Source organism: Mobula hypostoma, chromosome 18 (genome assembly GCF_963921235.1).
Source record: "Mobula hypostoma chromosome 18, sMobHyp1.1, whole genome shotgun sequence".
Taxonomy (NCBI): Eukaryota; Metazoa; Chordata; class Chondrichthyes; order Myliobatiformes; family Myliobatidae; genus Mobula; species Mobula hypostoma.
This window is the reverse complement of record NC_086114.1, coordinates 62,794,019-62,816,542: the sequence shown is the minus strand read 5'-3', so window position 1 is coordinate 62,816,542 and position 22,524 is coordinate 62,794,019. Positions and strand designations below refer to the sequence as shown.

Sequence of the window (22,524 nt, the reverse complement as noted above, 5' to 3'; positions counted from 1 at the left end):
CTCAAAATCCACACTCTTAACACTGTCCACTCCAACAATGGCCGCTCCACTTATCCCTGCCTTATTTTAATTGGTTCTTGCCACTCAATCCTGATCGCCGATTGGCTGCTGCTCAAAACACCAAATTACCACGAGTCAATGCCTTATGTACTCATTTGGGAAACCTGAGTGAGCTACGTCTTCTCACGCTTCCGATCTACATTTGGCTGCTGCTTAAAACAGAGATGACAAAGAATTTTTTAAGCAAGCAGATAGTGAATCTGTGGAATTAATTCCCACAGACCGCTGTGGAGGTCAAGTCATTGGGTGTATTTAGAGCGGAGGTTGATAGGTTCTTGATCAATCAGGGCAAAGGTTACAGGGAAAAGGCTGGATAATGGGATAATAAATCAGCCATGATGGAATGGTGTAGCAATCTCAATGGGCTGAATGGCCTCATTCTAACCCTGTGTCTTATGGACTTAATAACAAAACAGCACAAAGTAACAGCAGTAAAACAATCTCCTTTCCCACCCATTAACACACACAGATAGGTCTGCAGGCTTAGCACGGGCTGCCTCCAGGGTCCTCATCCTAACATCTGATTTGCCAGGTGACTAACGTGCAGTCGGGGGAGAAATGTTAGTGGAGCCCAGGCCAGCTTTTGCTTGACAGACACATGTGTACTGCCCACAGAAGTCACTGCAAGTCAGTCAGCACCAGGAACTGCACAGATCATTTACCTTTTTATCTCACGTGCCCTAAAACCATTGATGGCCTGTTTATCCACAGTTATCCCAGTTTATTATTTGTTGAGTTATAGTTAATTGGGCCAAAATGTACTTGTCACAATTTGCCCCAATTAACCAGAGCCCACAGTAGATTCCTCAATACTAATTCCAGCAATTACCCTCATTAGGGTGACAAGTCAGTTTTCTCTCTCCCTCTCTTTGCTACCCTCCGGGCCACAGGAAAACTCTAGAATCGAGAGAATTTTGGAATATGATAATATTCACCCTATCTAAAGTGACATCTTCCAAAAGTCTGGGCTGTGGTTTATTGGGTCCTTAGGAATGATCAGGTTTCAAGGTCGCTAGCTTCTCTTAGTACTATGATTTGACGAATACTTGGCTTGTTCACTTCCTCATTTCTTGATTATCTCGTTTGTTTGATATACTTTGTGTCTTCCATGATGACAGAGGTAAGATTCCTCTGTGACTGCTGTAGTATCTGGGATGCCAGGTAGCACCGTTGAGCCCTCTGGATTCGTCATGAGCTTATCAACGAAACGTCAAAGAAGGAAGGTGCCCACCTGATGACTCCGATGATGTACCTACCCTCCCTCCTTGTCACCACTCCAAACCTACTGCCAACATCGAGAGTGCCGACTTACCATAGGGACTGAAACATCAAGTCCTAGTAGCTCTACTGCAACATAGTTAAACATGAGAAAGTCTGCAGATGCAACCCACACAAAGTGCTGGAGGAACTCAGCAGGTCAGGCAGCATCTATGGAAATGAATAAATGGTCGACGTTTTGGGGTGAAACCCTCCATCGGGACTGAAAAGGAAGGAGGAAGATGCCAGAATTATAGATGCTGCCTGGTCTGCTGAGTTCCTCCAGCATTGTGTGTGTGTTGTTCCAGCATCTGCAGAATCTTGTGCTGATGTGATTAATGTGAAGTAGATGGAAGGTTCTTTGTGATTTTTTTGTGCCTGATTCAGAGGACATGGAGATCCAGAACAGCAGAGCACAGGATTACAAAGACCAGTCTCTAGTAGCGGTTAGCACGGCATTATTACAGCTCAGGGTGTTGGTGTTTGGGGTTCAATTCCAAAGGCATCTGGCAAAGTTATTTCCCGTGGTAGGCGAGTCTAGGACAAGAGGGCACGGCTTCAGGATTGAAGAGGGTGGTAAATCTGTGGAATCTGTTGCCACGAGAGGCTGTGGAGGTCAAGTCATTGGGTGTATTTAAGGCAGAGGTAGATAGGTTCTTGATTAGCCAGGGCATCAAAGGTTATATGGGGAGAAGACAGGGGAGTGGGGATGACTGGAAGGATTGGATCAGCCCATGATTGAATGGCGGGGCAGACTCAAAGGGCTGAATGGCCTTCTGCTTCTATTTCTTAAGGTCTTATCTGTAAGGAATTTTTACATCATCCCAGTGAATGGATGGGTTTCCTCCAGGTGCTCCAGTGTCCTGCCACAGTCCAAAGACATACCGGTGAGCAGGTTAACTGCTCATTGTAAATTGTCCTGTGATTAGCCTAGTGTTAAATCGGGATTGTCGCGGGTTGCTGCGTGGTGCAACTCGAAGGGCCTATCCTGCACTGTGTCTCTAAGTAAAATAAATTCCAGTTTAATTAGGCCACATCCGGACCAGTACATCTTGACCCAATTAAGCGTTTGCCCAATTAGCCAAAATTTCATGGAAATAGTTAAAAAGGTACAAAAAAGACACACTACATTTAACTGAGTTACAAATTACATATTTAAATGAAATGCAGAATAAATTAGGAAACTACCAATGCTACTACAGTACTATAAAACTGTGAATTAGCTCTTAATAGTTACCGACAGAGGAATTCATCCAGTGTATGAGGTGTCCAGGGAGGGGTAGCACTTCTGGTGTCATGTCCAGTCTGGGGCAACTCATTCACCTTTGATCCTCACCTGCTATTTGCTTGTGACAGTGCTCACATCGTCCACACCCCGGCACACCACATCGACAGGCAGGCAAAACCAGGTGACGGCAGCCTCATCCCCCGTTGAATCAGGAACATGCCTGTCCTAGCATGTGAAGTCAGCTCCGGCAGACCGGGTGGATGAGATTAACAGTGAGATCCAACGGCCGAGGCAGTTCTGCATTGCTTCATGGAGAGCGGAGGGCGTTCTAAGGCACAGAAGTGGTCGTGGTTATCTAATTCAATGAAGGAAGACCCCAGTTTGAGGTGGAGAGTGGATCTCTCCCAGTGTGACGACTTGTCCATTTTCAAAACTCTCCCACACAATTTTCAGTCATCATTTGATACGATGGAAAACCAACACACTGTAAATAAACAAAATCGGAGAACCTAGTGCAGTTAATGGACTGTTTTCATGCAATGTTATTGACGATTGTATCCTCCAAATCTTCATTTTCGTTGTAACGTTCAGGGTGATTGCTGATGCCTTCAAATTCTTTGTAGTTCCTAACATGTTGAAGTAGTGACACTGATTTATTTTCACTCCCAGCTTTTTGTGGCATCTCCAAGCCCGAGTGCTTGAAACCACAGCAAATCAATTCTAACTTGTCTCACTGCTCCTTTCTCACCAACTAGTAGTGACAAAAATCACTGCTTTTTCAGCACAAGTGGATGCAATTAAATCTATTTAAAAATTGTTTGCTCTAAGCATTGTTTAGTGTCTAAAACAGCTACACAAGTGAGTGTTCGAAAGTGCTTGGCAACAGTCGACTGTCCCAATTAAGCAGCATAGTGTCCCAAATAAACAAAGGGAATCCTGGCTATTCTCTCAGTTTTTGTTCTTTCAGAGTAGGCGGCTGCCCCGATTACCGGGAATCCACTGGAGGAAAGAACTGGCAGGGCAGCCAGGACGGAGGTAGGGAAGGTGGAGGTGAGGTCAGGGAGAGTGATGCGATGTCATCTGACCAGTTACTGAAGCTTCTCATTTCAAAGGAATCCCTCACCCCATCCTCTCACTCAGCAATCCCCTCACAGGCCTTCTCTGCACTCGGGGGGGGTGGGGGGTGGGAGGAGGTGAGGGATGAAGCAGGGGAGTGATAAAGGAGGGGAGGGGAGAGGAAGGAGGGGAGGGGAGAGGAAGGAGGGAGGGAGGGTGGGAAGGGGAGGAGGGGGAAAGGGGGAGGGGGGAGGGGAAGAAAGAGGAGGGGATGAAGAGGATGGGAGGGAGGGGTGAGGGGATTAACATTTGAGGTGGCGAGGGCAAGGGGTGAGGGGAATGACAAGGGAGGGGAGGTGAGGGACCGGGCAGGAGAGGGGAGGGACCGGGGAGGGCGAGGGACCAGGGAGGAGAGGGTGAGGCAAGGCACCGGGGAGGAGAGGGCAAGGGGAGGGGAGGGACCGGGGAGGAAAAGGCAAGGGCGAGGTGAGGCACTGGGGAGGAAAGGGCGAGGTGAGGGGAGGGACCGGGGAGGAAAGGGCGAGGGCGAGGCGAGGGACCGGGGAGGAAAGGGCGAGGCGAGGGAGGGACCGGGGAGGAAAGGGCGAGGCGAGGGAGGGACCGGGGAGGAAAGGGCGAGGCGAGGGGAGGGACCGGGGAGGAAAGGGCGAGGCGAGGGGAGGAGGGCGAGGGCGAGGCGAGGGACTGGGGAGGAGAGGGCGAGGCGAGGGACCGGGGAGGAAAGGGCGAGGTGTGGGGAGGGACCGGGGAGGAGAGGGTGAGGTGAGGGACCGGGGAGGAGAGGGTGAGGCGAGGGACCGGGGAGGAGAGGGCGAGGCGAGGGACTGGGGAGGAGAGGGTGAGGGGAGGTGAGGGACCGGGGAGGAGAGGGTGAGGCGAGGGAATGGGGAGGAGAGGGCGAGGCGAGGGACTGGGGAGGAGAGGGCGAGGGGAGGGGAGGGACCGGGGAGGAGAGGGTGAGGCGAGGGACCAGGGAGGAGAGGGCGAGGCGAGGCGAGGGACTGGGGAGGAGAGGGCGAGGCGAGGGGAGGGACCGGGGAGGAGAGGGCGAGGCGAGGGGAGGGACCGGAGAGGGCGAGGCGAGGGACCGGGGAGGAAAGGGCGAGGCGAGGGTCCGGGAAGGAAAGGGCGAGGCGAGGGACCGGGAAGGAAAGGGCAAGGGCGAGGCGAGGAACTGGGGAGGAGAGGGCGAGGCGAGGGACCGGGGAGGAGAGGGCGAAGCGAGGCACTGGGGAGGAGAGGGTGAGGCGAGGGGAGGGACCGGGGAGGAAAGGGCGAGGCGAGGGGAGGGACCGGGGAGGAAAGGGCGAGGCGAGGGGAGGGACCGGAGAGGACGAGGTGAGGGGAGGGACCGGGGAGGAAAGGGCGAGGCGAGGGGAGGGACCGGAGAGGACGAGGTGAGGGGAGGGACCGGGGTGGAGAGGGTGAGGCGAGGGGAGGGTCCGGGTGGAGAGGGCGAGGCGAGGGGAGGGTCCGGGGAGGAGAGGGCGAGGCGAGGGACCGGGGAGGAGAGGGCGAGGCGAGGGGAGGGACGGGGAGGAGAGGGCGAGGCGAGGGGAGGGACCGGGGAGAGAAGGGCGAGGCAAGGGACTGGGGAGGAGAGGGTGAGGCAAGGGACCGGGGAGGAGAGGGCGAGGTGAGGGACTGGGAAGGAGAGGGCGAGGCGAGGGACCGGGGAGGAGAAGGCAAGGCGAGGGACCGGGGAGGAGAGGGCGAGGCGAGGGACCGGGGAGGAGAGGGCGAGGCGAGGGGAGGGACTGGGGAGGAGAGGGCAAGGTGAGGGGAGGGACCGGGGAGGAGAGGGCAAGGTGAGGGGAGGGACCGGGGAGGAGAGGGCGAGGCGAGGGGAGGAGAGAGCGAAGGGAGGGGAGGGACCGGGGAGGAAAGGGCGAGGCGAGGGACTGGGGAGGAGAGGGCGAGGGGAGGGACCGGGGAGAGGATGAGGCGAGGGGAGGGACTGGGGAGGAGAGGACGAGGCGAGGGGAGGGACCGGGGTGGTGAAGAGGGTGAGGGGACCGGGGAGGGGAGGAGGGGAATGGGGAGGAGATGAGGGTGCGGACACCGGGGAGGGTGAAGGGAGAAGAGGAAGAGGAGGGGTGACAAGGAAGGATGGGAGGGACAGGAGGGGAGGAAAGAGGGAGGAGGGGGAAGTTAACGGGGAGGAGAGGCGGGCTAGAGGAACGGGGAGGAAAGGGGAGTTAACGTGGAGGAGAGGAACGGGGAGGGGAGTGGAGAGGAGGGTGGACTAGGGGAGGAGGGGAGGGTGAGGAGAACGGGGAGGGGAGGACAGGAGGGTGAGGAAGGAATGGGGAGGGTGAAAAGAGGAGGAGGAGAGGAGGGTGTGGGGAATGGGGAGGAGAGGAGGGGGAAGGGAGGAGGACACTGGGGAGGAGAGGGAGGGGGAAGGGGAGAAGAGGTGAGGAGGGTGAGGGAGAAGGGAGGTGAGGGTGAGGGGAGGTGAGGAGGGTGAGGGGGAGGAACGGAGAGGGGGAGGTGAGTTAACATGGGGGGGAGGGACGGGGAGGGGAGGAGGGGAAGGAGGGTGAGGGGAGAGGAGGAGAGGGGGTGTGTGGGGGAGGGGAGGAGAGGGAGTGTGTGGGGGAGGGGAGGGCGTGTGTGTGGGGAAGTGGAACGGGGAAGAGAGGAGGGTGAGAGGAACGGGGAAGGGGAAGTGAGTTAACACAGAGGAGAGGAACAGGGAGGAGGGGAGGGGAAGAGGACTGGGGAGGAGGGGAGGCAAGGAGGATGAGGGGAACTGGGAGGGGGAGGTGAGTTAACGTGGAGGGGAGGAGGGAGGAGAGGACCGGGGAGGGGAAGGGGAGGAGGGTGAGGGGAACAGGGAGGGGAGGTGTTAACGTGGAGGAGAGGAATGGGGAGGGGGAGGGGGAGTGGGAGAGGGGCAGAGGAGGGGATGGGAGGAGGAAAGAAGGGGGAGGTGAGTTAACGTGGAGGAGAGGAATGGGGAGCGGAGGACAGGAGCATGAGGAGGGGAGGACAGGAGGGTGAGGGGGGAGGGGGAGGGGGAGGGTGAGAAGAGGAGGACGAGGGGACCAGGGAGGAGGGGGGAAGGGAAGGGAGAAGGGAGGTGAGGGGGAGGGAATAAGGAGGTGAGGAGGGGAGCGGGGACCAGGGAGTGGAGGGGAGGAGGGGAACAGGGAGGAGAGGAGGGTGAGGGGAACAGGGAGGGGGAGGGGAGTTAATGCGGAGGAGAGAAACGGGGAGGGGAGGTGAGGAGAGGAGGGGAACGGGGTGGAGTGGAGGGTGAGAGTAATGGGGAAGGGGAGGTGAGTTAACGTGGAGGAGGGGAGGGGGAGGGGAGGGGGAGGGGAGGAGGGGAGGGGGAGAGGAGGCGATGGGGAGGATAGGAGGGGAGGGGAGGGGAGGCAAGGAGGGTGAGGGGAACAGGGAGGGGAGGAGGGAGGAGAGGACCAGGGAGGAGGGGACCGGGAGGAGAGAAGGGGATGGGGAAGGCGGAGAAGGGGAGGGGATGGGGAGGGCGGAGGTGAGGAGAGGAGGGGATGGGGAGGCGAGGAGGGTGAGGGGAACAAGGAGGGGTAGGTGAGTTAACGTGGAGGGGAGGGGGAGGAGGGGGAGGAAGAGGGGGAGGAGGAGGGGAGAGGGAGGAGGATGGGGGGAGGGGAAGGGGAGGGGAAGGGGAGGAGGAGGGGGAGGAGGAGGGGGAGGAGGAGGGGAGGGGGAGGGGAGGGGGAGGGGAGAGGGAAGGGGAGAGGGAAGGGGAGAGGGAAGGGGAGAGGGAAGGGGAGAGGGGAGGGGGAGGGGGAAAGGAGGGGGGGGAAGGAGGGGAATGGCAGGAGGGGGAGGGGACTGGGAGGAGGGGGAATGGGAGGAGGGGGAGGGGGAGGGGGAAAGGAGGGGAATGGGGAAAGGAGGGGAATGGGGGGAGGGGGAAAGGAGGGGAATGGGAGGAGGGGAATGGGAGGAGGGGGAGGGGAGGAGGGGGAGGGGGAGGGGAGGAGGGGGAGGGGAGGGGAGGGGAGGGGAGGGGGAGGGGAGGGGAGGGGGAGGGGCGCGGGAGGGGAGGGGAGGGGAGGGGGAGGGGAGGGGGAGGGGAGGGTGAGGGGGAGGGGAGGGTGAGGGGATCGGGGAGGAGAGGAGGAGGAGGGGAGGAGAGATAGGGGTTGGGGGTGGGTTCGAGGGGTAGGGGGAGGAAGGTGCATGGGGAACGGGGAGGAGAGGAGGGGAGGGCGAGGGGAACGGAGAGGAGAGGAGGGCGAGGGAAACGGGGAGGAGAAGAGGTTGAGGGGACCGGGATGGGGAGTGTGGTGAGGGTAGAGAACGGAGGAAGAGTTGGGGAGGTGAGGGGAACGGAATGGGAAGTGTGAGGGTAGGGAACGGAGGAAGAGTCTGTGGAGGAGAGGAGGGTGAGGGAAGGGTAGGAGGCGTGGGGGAGGATTTGATGAATGGGCCACTGGGGGAATTGGGGTAAACAGTTGCGGCGCCATCCCAGCCCTTTCCCTGCAGCCTTTTCCCCTTCGCCCTTGCAATTGGCCAAGGCCTCAGCCCATCAGTGACGTAGTTCCTGCTAGCCGACCAATGGGAAGGGCGGGCTGGCCGGTTGGATACAGTGTGCTCGAGTGTAACAATTTTGTGGGAGCAGGGAATCCTGGAGCGCGATCCCGAGTCCCGAGCGGGGAGTCCCTGGTCCGGGCGCAGGTATGGAGCGGAGGGAGTCCCGGCCTGTTTGCCGGGGAGCTGGGCAGGCTTGACGTGCCCGACAGCGGGAGGAATTTCACCGGGTTTGGGAAGGTCAGAAAGCCCGGTTCGGAGTCTGGAACGTGAAACACGCTGCGCATCGTCGTGAGAACTGACTGCTTCCACTCTGATGTGTATGTTCCTGAACTGCAATAGGTGGTCGTGTGTCTCTCACACAGTAGGACTGGGTTGCTTGACGCCCCAACACTGTTGACTGTGCCCCGAAGCAGCGGGGTGCCTGACTGCTGTGTATCTAATAGAGCAGGAATGGACTGACTGGCTTCCTTCTGTGTCCTCAACACGGCAGAAATGGGCTACCTGGCACCTGTCCCGTGTACCTGGACATAGTAGGAACTGGGTGTCTGGCATCTGCAGCCACACAGAGTAGAGGATCCGCATCTGTTATCCTTTCACTTATTGCCACTTATGCCCAGTGTGAGGAAATTCTACTCTTGTATCTCAGTGAGTTTGATGTTGTGAAGTTATTTTTCCTTCGACCAACTTGCCCTTTTGATCAGGCCAGATCTGGTCGAGACGTTAAGCATGTACTTTGCATCTCTCTTTACAGATGCTCGCTGATCTGCTGAGTATTTGCAACACTTTATTTGTGCTGGAAGGCAAAGATGAGTTGTGCACTAAATTTACAAAGGAATGCGAAAGTTTCTTTACATCCTGTGGAGTACCTTGCAGTTTCCATCACCTGGCAGTTTTTTTTTCCCTCTTTGCTGAGGTGTTGATCTTTGTTATATAGTTTGCAATATGTGTATAGGACTGTGATGTGGTGTTTGTACTGAGAGCTCTCTCAGGTGAGGTGGTGCTGATCCTTCACTGCTCCAGTGACCTGGGTTTCGATTCTGACCCTCGGTGCTGTGGGTAGTGTTTGCACGTTTTCTCTCTAACAGTCTGGATTTCTCCCGTTTCCTCGCTCATCTCAAACATGTGCAAGTTGGGAGGTTAATTGGTGGCAACTCAGGAGACTGCAGATGCTGTTATCTGGGGCAAGGAAACACTGGAGCTGCTGGAGGAACTCAGTGGGACAGCCAGCAGTCTGTGACCGAGACCAGGGCGAGGTTGACTTGGTTCCTCATGTGGTGTCGACCTGAAATGTCAGCTCTATCCTTGCTTCCATAACTTAGTCGATAGTTGTAAATGATCCCTAGTCTAGGTGAGCGGTCAGCAAATCAGGCGCCATTTATGTTACCTTGTGGTTGTCTGGTTGTGATTGTCATTTTGTCGACTTGGTTTGCACAGTGGTTGATGCTGTTTGTATAGTTTATCTTTCAGTCCTTGTGAAACTTACTGCTGAAAAGGTTGTCCAACTTTCCCATTGTTTTCAAACGTTTGTGGAGTTTGTCCTTTTCCACTTTGGACTCCAAAATCATTGTTAGATTTGGTATTCTTTACATTTATCTGTCGTGTTATTGGGATATTTCAGTTGAGTTGCAGGAGCGTCCGGTGCTGAGGCTGGCCCCAAATGTTAGCCCCTCTCTGTAGTTGAGGAAAGCTGGTTATTCCTATCCCTGGACTGTTCGGGGGCCCTGTAGTAGGAGAAGGCCAAGGCTCTGAAAGAGATGTCCCTGAAGTTTCAGACTCTTCTGAGGTCTAGCTATCAAAGAATTGGATGATGCTCATTGAATGCATTCTAACTCTACCCTGCCCCCTTCACACAGTGCTGATCCAGTTCCCTCTTAGGACCCCACAATTAATTACATTGAATCTTATTTAATGTTGCCTGAGCCACATAACTTGGAGATAAACTCCAAGGCCTTGCAACTTTGTGTTCTTCCTCTCTTTTTTTTTGGTTCCGATCTGTGATCTGAACATCTTGTCTCTGATCATAGGATCACAAAGGTCAGAGTACAGTTGGCCTCTGGAGTCTGTGGTGGCTCCATCCAAGACCAACCCGGAGAGCCCCACTTCATACAGTCCTGCAGATCAGTCACCTCGGGTGCATGGCCATTTTCCTGGTGATGGTATCATTGAAACTGTCTCCTTGACCCCTCGGAGGGTGCGTTCCAGAGGAGTCGATCAGTATACGGCATCTCGTACCTGTCCTCACTTCACCATTCTTCCTTGGTATAGCACAGTACAGGCCCTTCAGCCCACAATGTTATGATTTAATTTACGCAAAGACTCAACGATCAATCGAACTCTTGCCTCCCACGTCTTTCTCTCATCCATGTCTTTAACAACCCCTAATGTATCTGGCTCTACTGCTACCCCGGAGGCATGTTCCATGCACCCACCACTCTCTAACAGTAACCCCCCTCCCCACCCCTATCCTTCCTTAATCACCTTACAAGTGATGTTCTCTCATTAGCTTCTTCCACCTTGGGTAAAAGTCTGACTGTCACCTCGCGCCCTCCTTCACTCCAAAGGCAGAAGGCCTACTTTGCATGGCCTTATCCTCACTGTTCCCCAGGTCAGTCATAATCAACCTGATTCTGAATCTCTACCTGTGATCACCTGAGACCCTTGAGAGTGGGCCTGGGATGAGGTGAAGCTCCTTGATTGGCCTTGCTGGTATGATGTTATTAAAGAACATTTATTTACAATTTTAAGAGATGCGGTGTAAAACAGGCCCTTCTGGCCCATTGGGCTGTGCCCTCCAGCAGCCCACCTGTTTAACCCGAGAGTGCAGCGTGCTTAATTTGTTGGGCATACTTTCCTTACTGAATAGTGGGCTGATGTTTGATTAGTAACATTAATATCTGGCGGGTAGAGTCTGTAGCCACGCCAAGGGCTTGTCAGCAGATTCTGCCCGATCCCTGGTGGGATATAACTGGTGACAGAGACCTGTCTGAGTTCACCTCCTCTCCTGTTGGACAAAGCTTTTGTGTACGTGAATATAATGGCTTCCTGTGCCTGCTGACAGACTGTAACAAAAATTATTTTAAGCTTTGTTTTGTATTCTCTCCTGATTCACAAATTGACATTTGCCTGTGGATTTGCAAGCAAGGGAGACACTGTACATGCGCTAAGACACAAGAAATCACTTTATTAATGTTGTTTAAAACACACAGTACAGTTTCGGAAAACAGATGGTTAATGAAGCAGCAGTACAGAAAACAAACTCATACTTATTATCCACTAAATGAGCTGATCTGCAAAATGCTGATAAAGTTGCACGCATCCCCCTCCTTGATGTGTTTGTCTCTGTCTTTTCCTACTCCTGCACTACTAGTCCTAAGAGGGGCTTCTCCCCTCTCTCCTCATCACCCTCCTTCTCCCCCTTGCACAAAGGAATTGCTCCTTTTTAAACCCTTACACTCACACTTGCCCATGGCTCCCCATGTGTCTGGTGTCTGTACCTGCACAATGATCTCACCTTCCCCGTACAAACAAGATTTTCACCGTTATCCACTTCTTTGACTGTAGGCCCGTGTTCTGAAACTGCCTCAAAACATGGCTGTGGACTGGTCCTCTTCTACTTTCTCAGTGCGATCCCAGTCCAAGTGAAACCATTTTGTCTTGCAGACTGCCATTTTGTTTTAGCACGTACCAACAAGGAATCTCATTTTAACTCTTCCCTTACACAGACCAGTGTAACAGAACATAGAACGCTACAGTTCAGCCCACGATGTTGTGTCAATCTTTTAGCCTACTCTACAATCTATCAAACCCTTCTGTCCTACATAGCCTCCATTTTTATATCATCCATGTGCTTATCTAAGAGTTTCTGCAATATCCCAAATGTCTGCTTCTACCCCACCGGACTGCACATTCCATGCACCTACCACTCTGTAAAAGACTTAACCTCCCCCCTCCATACTTCCTTCAAATCACCTTAAAATTATGCCCTCTCCTGTTAGTCATTTCTGCCCTGAGGAAAAGTCTGGTTGTTCGCTCGATCTGTGCTTCGTTTCATCTTCTCTCCCTCCAGCAAGTCGCCTCTCATCCCCCTTCGCTCCAACGAGAAGAGTCCTAGCTCACCCAGACTTGGATAGAAACAGGAAAAACTCAGCAGGTCAGGCAGCCCCTGTGGGGAGAGAAACGGCGAGCGTTTAGGTCTGTGGCCCTTCGTCAGAATGATGCTGCCTGGCCTGCGCTTGTCCAGCGTTTTGCTTCCCTTTTGGGTTTCCAGCTCCTGCAGTTCCTCTGCTGGTCTGTATCCTGGCAATGTGTCTCCCCAGGAGAAATCTGATACAGAATAGTTTCCTCTAATTATTTCAGTCGGAGAAGAATGAAGATCATATGCAAGGTTATCACTGCAGATTCAATTCCCTGAACTGTAGGTAACCCTTTATGTAAAGCAACACACACAAGATGCTGGGGGAGCTTACCAGCATCTTTCCAGCAGCATCTTTGGGGGGAAATAAACTGGAAAGTGAAGAATGCGAGCTGGGAGTAGGTGAAACAGCCAGGTGAAGATAATGGCCAACAGGTATCATAGGAATCTTCGTTGCCCTCTTCCAGGTCATGAGGGTGAGGGGAGGAGAAGAGAAGGAGTGAGAAGGTAACGAGGATGGGGACTGGGAAGTCATCTCCCTCTGGTTCCTCTCCTTTCTCCTGTGGTGCACTCTCTTCTTTCAGATTCCACCTTCTTCAGCCTTTACCTCTTCTATGCATCACCTCCCAGCTTCTAAATTTATTCAAACCCCCTCCCCTCCCCTACCCACTCACCTGCCCCCTCACCTGGCCTCACCTATCACTTTCCAGCTTGTTCTTGTTCATCAGTCACTGAAAGCAAGCATGCAGGTACAGCAGGTAGTGAAGAAAGCTAATGGCGTGCTGGCCTTCATAACAAGGGGAATTGAGTATAAGAGCAAAGAGGTCCTTCTGCAGTTGTACAGGGCCTTGGTGAGACCACACCTGGAGTACTGTGTGCAGTTTTGGTCTCCAAATTTGAGGAAGGACATTCTTGCTATTGAGGGAGTGCAGTGTAGGTTCACAAGGTTAATTCCCAGGATGGCAGGACTGTCATATGTAGAAACATTGGAGCGACTAGGCTTGTATACTCTGGAATTTAGAAGGCTGAGAGGGGATCTTATTGAAACATATAAGATTATTAAGGAATTGGACACGCTGCAGGCAAGAACCATGTTCCCACTGATGGGTGAGTCCAGAACCAGAGGCCACAGTTTAAGAATAAGGGGTAGGCCATTTAGAACAGAGTTGAGGAAAAACTTTTTCACCCAGAGAGTGGTGGATGTATGGAATGCTCTGCCCCAGAAGGCAGTGGAGGCCAAGTCTCTGGATGCTTTCAAGAAAGAGATGGATAGAGCTCTTAAAGATAGCGGAATCAAAGGTTATGGGGATAAGGCAGGAACTGGATACTGATAGTTGTTGATCAGGTATGATTACGGTGAATGGCAGTGCTGGCTCGAAGGGCCGAATGGCCTACTCCTGCACCGATTGTCTATTGTCTATACCTTCCATGTCCCACCTCCTTATTCCAGCTTCCTTCTCCCTTCCTTCCTGGTCCAGTCCTCAGCTGGAAACGTCAACTGTTTACACCCGTCTATAGATGCTGCCGATTGTGAGTTCCTCCAGCATCTTGACTGTGTTGCTCTGGATCTCCAGCAAGTCTTGCGATTATATTCTGTGGGGACCTCTGTCCCCACCCTCGGCAGCAAGTGAGATGTTGCTGGATTGTATGCTTGACGCACACTGCTGTGTGCCCAGGGGAACGGGAAGGTTGTATCCTAGTAACATAAAGGCTGTGTGGAGGGTATTCTGGCTGCTAATCTGCATGTCAAATAATTGATGTGGATAATGGACTGAGTGTGTCTGTGTGATTATCAAAGGAAAGATTTTGATTTCAAGTGTCGTCAGCAGAACATCAAAGTTATAAAAAGCTAATGCAGATTGACACATTCTCTTCCTCTGGAGGTGCTGCCTGGCAGAGACAGGGTATTACGGATGTTGGTAAAGGGTCTCGTGTCACTGTGCTAATGAAGACCAGGGAGTACTGCTGTCAATTCCCCAGCCAGCCACTGAAATCGCGTATCTGGTCGTTAATACGTTCATGGTGGCAAAGGCAGAGTGATGTAGAGGTTAGTGTAGTGTTTTACAGCAGCCAGGTGTAAGAACAGTGCTTGGTTTCAGCTCTATCTGGTTTCCCTGTGACCGCCTGGGTTTCCTCTGGGTGCTCGGGTTTCCTCCCACATTCCAAAGACATACGGATTAGGGTTAGTCACCCTGAGGACGCTGGAAACATGGTGACACTTGTCGACTGCCCAGCACACCTCTCGCTGATTTGATTTGACGTATTTCATTGTGTGTTGCAACGTACTTGTGACACCTAAAGCTCATCTTGCTTTCTTTCTGAGCCGAGATACAGTTTGTACAATTGTCATGGCATTTCAAGCAGAGGCTTAATTGGCCGCAGTGTTAATTGGGAAGTCCTGAGCTTGTGAAAGTTACTGTAGAAATAGTTATTGTGGTTGAAGGATATTAAATGGGTGAAATGGTGTTCTCAATGTCATGATGGTGTATAAATTTTGTAGTTTCATCTGGTACGAAGTAACTATTATTGCAGTATCAGCATCGTGTTCATAGAAATGGGCTCTTTGTTTGAACTTGTCCATGACAAATGAGCTTGTCTCATTTGTGTTTGTCTGACCATTCCTATCCATGTACCTGTCCAAATGCCTTTTAAACAGTAATTGTACCTGTCACTACCACTCCCTCTGGCAGCTTGTTCTATTCACCCACTACGCTCAGTGTGGGGAATTAAAACTAGCCGCTTGCCTTTCCCTTCTCACCTTAAATCCTCTAGTTTTAGAAGGATCGTACGGCGTAGCGCAATGGTGTAGTGGTTAGCGTAATGACACAGGTTCAATTCCACCACTGTCTGTAAGGAGTTTGTGTGTTCTGCCCAGCGCTATGTGGGTTTCCTCTGGGGGGATCTGCTTTCCTCCCACATACATTTATTGGTAACTGGGTGGCGCAGATGGTTGGGCCAGTTACTGTACTGTAGCTCTGAGTAAGGAACAATAAATAAGATCAAGTTTTTATCTACTTCCTAGTTAGAAAACTTTTTGGTGCTTGTCAGGTGTGTATATGTTTATCAATTATAATGTCCCGTATAAATCTGTCACACTGTAGTTACTCCTCTACACCTGTGGTGGCGCCACCGGGTTATAATTCCTCCGTAGTGCCGAGAAGCCCGCTCCAGACAGCTGCCATCTTTGCCATGCAGTCTCAAGTAACGTAAAACTGAGGTATTGTGCAGGAACGTGTGCAGAATTGGGATTTAGTGATGTAAACAGATTTGGGTAATGTTTAATGCCCATTCTAATGTCTCTACTCTCTCTCTCTGACCCTGATGATGCACAGCCTGTTTTATTATCAGTGGTGTGTGTGAAGGCCAAGTTATTACTTGTATTTAAAGCAGAGGTTGATAGGTTCTTGATTAGTCAGGATATCAAAAGTTACGGGGAGAAGGCAGGAGAATGGGGTTGAGAGGGATAATAAATCAGCCATGATAGAAGGTGGAGCAGACTTGGTGGGCTGAATGTCTAATGGCATGTTGTGAAATCTTTTGTTTTGTGGCCACAGTACAGTGCAAGACAGAAAAATTACTCTAAGTGACTAAACTGAATAGTTCCAAGAGGAATAATGAGGTAGTGAACCATAAACACAACAGGAGCCGTGCTCCTCCAGAGATGCTGCCTGACTTGCTGAGTTCTTCCGGCAGTCTTTGTGAGGCAGTGTTGCTGGGTTCATAGACATTCAGAGGACAAGAAGCTATTCCTAAATCATTGAGTGTATATCCTTGTGCTCTCTACCTCTCCTCTGATGACTCTATCAAGAGGAGAGCATCTCTCAGTGATGGATTCAGATTTCTGACGCACCACCTTTTGAAGATGTTCTCAGTGTTGGGGAGGGTTGTGTCCGTGTTGGAGCTGGTTGAGTCTACACCTGAGTTCGTTACGGTTGTGTGTGCGCGTGCACACTGATGAATGTGTACGTCTGCATGTGTATGCGTCTATCTGCGCCCGTATGTGTGTGTTCCCGTGTACGTGTGTGACTGTCTTTGTGTGCATGTCTGTGATTTTGTGTGTGTCTGTTCGTACGTATGTTCGTGTGTCTGTGAACGCCTGTGCGTGTCTACCTGTTTATCTGTGTGTTCCTGCATACATGAACACCTGCGTGTGTGTACATCTACTTGTGTGTTTGTCTTGTGAGTGTGTGTGTGTGTGCGTGCCCGCTTGCGCGCGTGTGCGCGCACTGGCACGTGTCTACATGTGTGTGTCTTTCTGTCAGTGTCTGTGTGTATGCGCACGCACTTATGTATGTGGACCCCTGCATGTGTGTACGTCTACCTGTGTGTCAGTGTGTGTGTGTGTCCTGTGTACATGAAAGTCAGCATGTGGATAGGTCTGTCTCTGAGTGAGTGTGCGTGTGTGTGTGTGTGTGTCTGCCTACGTTCCTATGTGTCTTTGCGTGCACACACATTGGTGTACATCTACGTGTGTGTGTGTGTCTGTCTCTGTGTTTGTGTGTGTATATGTCCTTGTGCTGAGATGTGTGTGTGTGTGTGCGTGAGCTTACATATGTGGATGTCTGCATGTGCGTACGTCTACCTGTGAGTGTGTGTGCGTCTTTCTGTGTTGCTTCTGTTTGTATGTTCCTGTATACATGAACATCTGTGCGTGTGTCTGCCTTTGTGTATGTCTGCCTTTGTGTATGTCTTTGAGTCTGTGTGTGTGTGTCTTGTGTGTGTTTATGTTTACATGTGTGGATGTCTGCACGTGCATATGACTACTTACGTGTTTTTGTGTGTGTGTTCCCATGTACATATGTGTGCGCGTGTGTTTGTGCGCGTGTTTGTGCGCGTGTGTGTGTGTGTGTGTGTGTGTGTGTGTGTTTGTGCGTGTGTGTCTTTGTGTCTGTTTGCTGCCACCGGGTGATCTTTTCCCCTCTGCTCTGCTTTGTTACAGTACATCACATGGACCCTAACGGAACACAGCTGGAGGCAGACTTCTCCCAGCAGGACACCCCGTGCTTGATCGTGGAGGACTCCCAGCCGGAGAGCGTGCTGTCGGAGGATGACCCGGATCGGAGTTACCGGCACCTGCAAGCCAGGTGCCTGTCGAATCTGCAGGCACCCACCCCGAGCCCCGTCCTGGTGAGAAAACCCGGATCTTCTCCCCTGGCTAGTCCCACTATCCTCCTGCTCCCCTTCCCAATGGCACGTGTCTATGGAAAGATACAGTGAAATGTGTCATTTGTGTTAACAGCCAACACAACCTAACAGTGCGTCATGGGAGCCCGTGAGGGTCATAACCTAACAGTGCGTCACGGCAGCCCGGGAGAGTCGCGGCCTAACGGTGCGTCATGGGAGCCAATGAGGGTCAGAATGTGACAGTGCGACACGGGAGCCGGCGAAGGTCGCTGCCTAACGGTGCGACACGGGCGCTCGTGAGGGTCGCGGCCTAACGGTGTGACACGGGCGCCCGCGAGGGTGGCGGCCTAACGGTGCGTCACTGGCGCCCGTGAGGGTGGCTACGGATTCCTGGGCCAACATTGCATACCCACAGTGCTTGGCAGGACACAACAAGCGACAAAACAACAGAAAAATAAGCCTCTTTCCTCCCTCCCAGATGTTGACATTGGGCCTTGGAAAATTGGCAGACTGCATAATCTTCCCCGGTGTTGTGTGTTCCAGGAGCTGCTAACTGGTCAGTCGGCGCCCAAGGTCTCAACGGGAGGCAATGATGAGCAGTCGGGACAGAGAGAGTCGCACATCAAGGGTGAGTGCTGGTGCTGCATGGGTTAAACAGCCACGGAGAATGTTGCTGCAGAGGTTACTTGTGGAACCTCCTCTGGAGCTGGTGTGGCTTGTGTTAGTGGGCGGGCTAGGGTGTTGTGTGCCAGGCTCTGTGTGTGACCAACGCTCTTCTCCTGTCTACAGTTGTGAGTACCGTGGAAACGGTGACAGGTCACAGGTCAGATGAGCGCTCCACTTCCTCGTCTGAAGACCAGCCACGACCAAATGGACAGACCAGGTAGGTGACCAGAGCACCTGGGAGAGAGTCTCGTGGTCACAGAGAGATGGCTGGGTATCAGATCTTTCCATCACTGCATTCCTACCTTCCTGGATGCCCTCAGCTCTGCCCAGTGTACAGGGCAGGGTTCTTCCTGGTAGAGCAGAGATGGCATGTCATGGAGAAGGTGTGCTACTAACAACCTACTTGGTGGAGTGCCATTTCAAAGAAAAATTGGAGTGGTTATACCTGGTGCTTCTACCAATAGTTCTCAGCAAAAGAAGTCATAGAAATGACTGCTCATTATCTACATGTGAGATCTTGCTCTGTGTTCTTTTACCACATCTCCAGCACTGCCCTTAAGACCATGAGGCATGGGAGCAGAGTTAGGCCATTCGGCCCGAGTCTGCTCTTCTATTTGAACATGGCTGATTCATTTTTCCTCCCGACACCATTCTCCTGCCTTCTCTCTGTAATGCTTGACACCCTTACAGACCAAGAATCTGTCAACTTCTTTAAATATACCCATGGACTTGGCCTCCACAGCCATTTGCGACAATAAGTTCCACAGGTTCATCACTCTCTTCGATTCTGTTCTAAGGAGATGTCCTTGTATTATGAGGCTGTGCCCTCTAGCCCTAGACTCCCCCACTATTGGAAATGTTCTCTTCACATCCACTCTACCCAGGCCTTTCAATATTCGATAGGATTCAATGAGAACTCCCCCATTCTTCTGAACTCCAGCTACCATGGGTCCAGAGTCATCAAACACTTCTCATATGTTAACCCTGTCATTTCCAGGATGATTGTCATGAACCTCCTCTGGGTGCCTCCCCAATACCATAACATCCTTTGGGGCCCAAAACTGCTCAGAATACTTGAAGTGTGATTGTCCAATGCCTTCTGAAGCCTCGTGAGAGTTAGGTGATGTGGACCTCATCGTTTGTCCTACCTCTTATTTTGGCAGCACCCTGAACACCTGCAGCAGCCCATGCGAGGGAAAAGGTGACGTCACAGATCTCACGACCAACTCTGTCAGCGCTGAAGGTAAAGGCGGGTGGAAGTGATGGGGGAGCTGTGTCTGTCCCTGGGGTTACGTGGATATTGTGCTCGGTGATCCCACGAGGTGGCCTTCTTTAACTTCCCACCCAGCCCCTGCCATAAATACATATTGCACAGATCAGGCCCTTTGGCCCATGGAGTCCATACTGACCATCAACCACCCATTAAAGATCAGCTTCATTTGTACATTGGAACCTAGTGATATGTGCTGTTTGTGTCAGTGACCAAACAGTTTGAGGATGTGCTGGAAGGGTCTCCAGACTTCCGGCATTGACATAACAAGCCCACAGCTTACTTACCCTAACCCGTCGGTCTTTGGAATGTAGGAGGAAACCAGAGCAGCCGGAGGAAACCCACGCAGTCACGGGCTCTGTACAGATAGAGGTGTGAGTTGTACACTGTTGGCTGGCACTATATAGCGTTATGCTAACCACTTTGCTCACGTACCACCCTTCCTCATTGGTCCCACTTTACCTCTCTGCCATAGGGACATACTGCATAGTTTCGGCCCATCGAGTCCCTTCTGACCATCAGCCATCCATTACCTGCATTACATGCCTTTTCAATTCTCATTGTCTCCATGCAGACTCTACCACTCACCCACACGGTAAGGGCTGTTTACAGCCACCAGTTCACCAGCGCATCGTTGGGATGTGGGCGAAAATCGGCGTATCCGTAGGGAAACGAAACTTTTACCTCTCCCTGTCGTTTAACCCATGCAGCAATGTTGGCGAACGGCATGGAATAATTCAATAGATTTACCTGTGGCTCAAAGACAGGGATTTTCTTTGCTGTCCCTACTGGCTGTGTTGTTGAAAATGGGGTCTGATAGCAGAGTGCTCCTTCTCAGCGTCAGGGGATGTCCTGGTTGTCACCGAGAAATTTGTCAGTAGTGGGCTGGGTGACGGGAAGTGCTGCCACTGTTGCAGTTACTGACAGTGAGGGTGCTGTCAGAATAGGTGCCTGACACTATTGGAACTGTGGTAGAATACGTGACCCTCACCCTAACTAAATCTACTAACTGTCTTATCTGTTAAATGTACATACTGTCCACGCAAGCCTTCTCCCTCGCTTCCCCTAGCTTCCACTCGAAACCTATAACCTCTAGTTCTAGTCTCACCTGATCTGAGGGAACGTCTGCATGCATTTACCCTATCGACACAGCTCATAATGTTGTCTCCCTCTGTAAGGCATTCCCTCATTCTCCTGCGTTCCAAGGAATAAAGTTCAACCCTTTATTTATAACCCTTTGTTATAACTCGGGTCCTCAAGTCCCAGCAACGTGTGTGTAAGTTTTCTGTGCACGCTTTCAAGCAGGTTCAAGTTCAAATTTACTTTATTGTCGTTCAGCCGTACACGTGTATACCACCACATGAGATTACGTCCTCCAGAGGAAGGTGTCAACCGTACACATGTATACTGCCAAACCAAACAGTGTTCCTCCAGACCAAGGTAGTAGTCATTCTTTATTGATCCCGGGGAAAATTGGTTTTTGTTACAGTTGCACCATAAATAATAAATAGTAATAGAACCATAAATAGTTAAATAGTAATATGTAAATTATGCCAGGAAGTAAGTCCAGGACCAAACTGTTGGCTCAGGGTGTCTGACCCTTCAAGAGAGGAGTTGTAAAGTTTGATGGCCACAGGCAGGAATGACTTCCTATGACGCTCGGTGGAATGAGTCTCTGGCTGAATGTACTCCTGTGCCCACCCAGTACATTATGTAGTGGATGGGAGACATTGTCCAAGATGGCATGCAACTTAGACAGCATCCTCTTTTCAGACACCACCGTCAGAGAGTCCAGTTCCATCCCCACAACATCACTGGCCTTCCGAATGAGTTTGTTGATTCTGTTGGTGTCTGCTACCCTCAGCCTGCTGCCCCAGCACACAACAGCAAACATGATCGCACTGGCCACCACAGACTTGTAGAACATCCTCAGCATCGTCCGGCAGATGTTAAAGGACCTCAGTCTCCTCAGGAAATAGAGACGGCTCTGACCCTTCTTGTAGACAGCCTCAGTGTTCTTTGACCAGTCCAGTTTATTGTCAATTCGTATCCCCAGGTATTTGTAATTGTGCACAACACAGTACATATAACTCACACACATAACACGTAAAATAAATCACCTCTAGTAAATTAACAAATAATAAGGTGCATTTACAACATAAGTTAAAAAGTAGACACTATACTGCAACTGGTGCTTCATATGTGATGAGACCTGGGTGGTGGCAGGGAGTTCAGTGGTCTTCCAGCCCGGGGGAAGAAGCTGGTTCCCACCCTAACAGTTCTTGTCTGAATTCTATGGTACCTCCTGCCTGATGGTAGAGGGTCAAATTCTAGATGGGTGGGAAGGATCATTGACAATGCTAAGGGCCCTGCAACCTCAACACTTCTGATAAATATCTCTGACGGTTGGACGCCGATGATCTCCTCAGTCCTTTGTAGGGACTTGTGGTCCGATGCCTTGCCATTCCCGTGCCAGACGGCGATGCCCCTGGTCAGGACGCGCTGGTGCTCCTGTAAAAAATGGTCAGAATGAGGGGAGAGTCACTCACCTCAAACTCAATCAAGTTCAAGGCAGGAGTGGGGTGGGGGGAGGTGGAGGGTGAGGGAAGGGCAAAATACACTGGCTTTGCCAAAGCCACAGATGTGGAACTCAAGCCTTCTTTGGGTCTTTGGGTGAAACTTTAGACTTTCCTGCTTTGTGATCAGCTTTGCTGTGTCTTTTATTCAGAGTCTTCTCAGGCTGGTCTGGGACTGCTGGAATTGTCTGAGAGTCAGGATGTTGATCCTGAAGTCAGTACCACCGAGGTAGGCGGACACGAACCTCTGCCAGAGGAGGTGAATGTGGACTCTGACTCTCCCAGCAAGGAACCAGGACCTGGTAAGATGAGGCTGACTCAACGATCCTGGGTTTACTTGGGTGATCAAACCTTTCGGTCTTTTTAATGGCTTTTGCTGTCTTAAAAGGTCTTTTCTTGTTTCATCCCCCTCCTGCCATTGTCTCTGACCTCCACCTTCCCGTGCCCCCACCTCGCTTCATCTACTTCTCATTTTACCCTTTGTCTCCCTCCATCTATCATCCAACCGCTATCTCCCCTCCTTCCTCCTCCACTCTCCCTTTTACCTTTCACCTCTCCTCAATCCACCAATCGCCTTTGGCTCCTGTCTCACCCCACCTCATTG

At 51.9% G+C, this 22,524-nt stretch overlaps 1 protein-coding gene across 4 annotated transcripts in view; it reads left to right on the top strand.

The window, feature by feature from the left end:
* tp53bp1 (tumor protein p53 binding protein, 1) overlaps positions 1–22,524 on the top strand; it is a 107,291-nt gene that overhangs the window by 21,474 nt on the left and 63,293 nt on the right. For 2 of the 4 annotated variants that reach the window (XM_063070997.1, XM_063070994.1), the window contains exons 1-6: positions 8,193–8,296; positions 17,224–17,411; positions 17,952–18,036; positions 18,198–18,291; positions 19,238–19,317; positions 22,073–22,222. In XM_063070997.1, the coding sequence (XP_062927067.1) occupies positions 17,232–17,411; positions 17,952–18,036; positions 18,198–18,291; positions 19,238–19,317; positions 22,073–22,222 (589 nt within the window). In that variant the 5' untranslated portion in view covers positions 8,193–8,296; positions 17,224–17,231. Of the gene's footprint in view, positions 1–8,192; positions 8,297–15,438; positions 15,502–17,223; positions 17,412–17,951; positions 18,037–18,197; positions 18,292–19,237; positions 19,318–22,072; positions 22,223–22,524 lie in introns of those variants that run through there. The other 2 variants (XM_063070996.1, XM_063070995.1) reach the window with 2 other exon arrangements.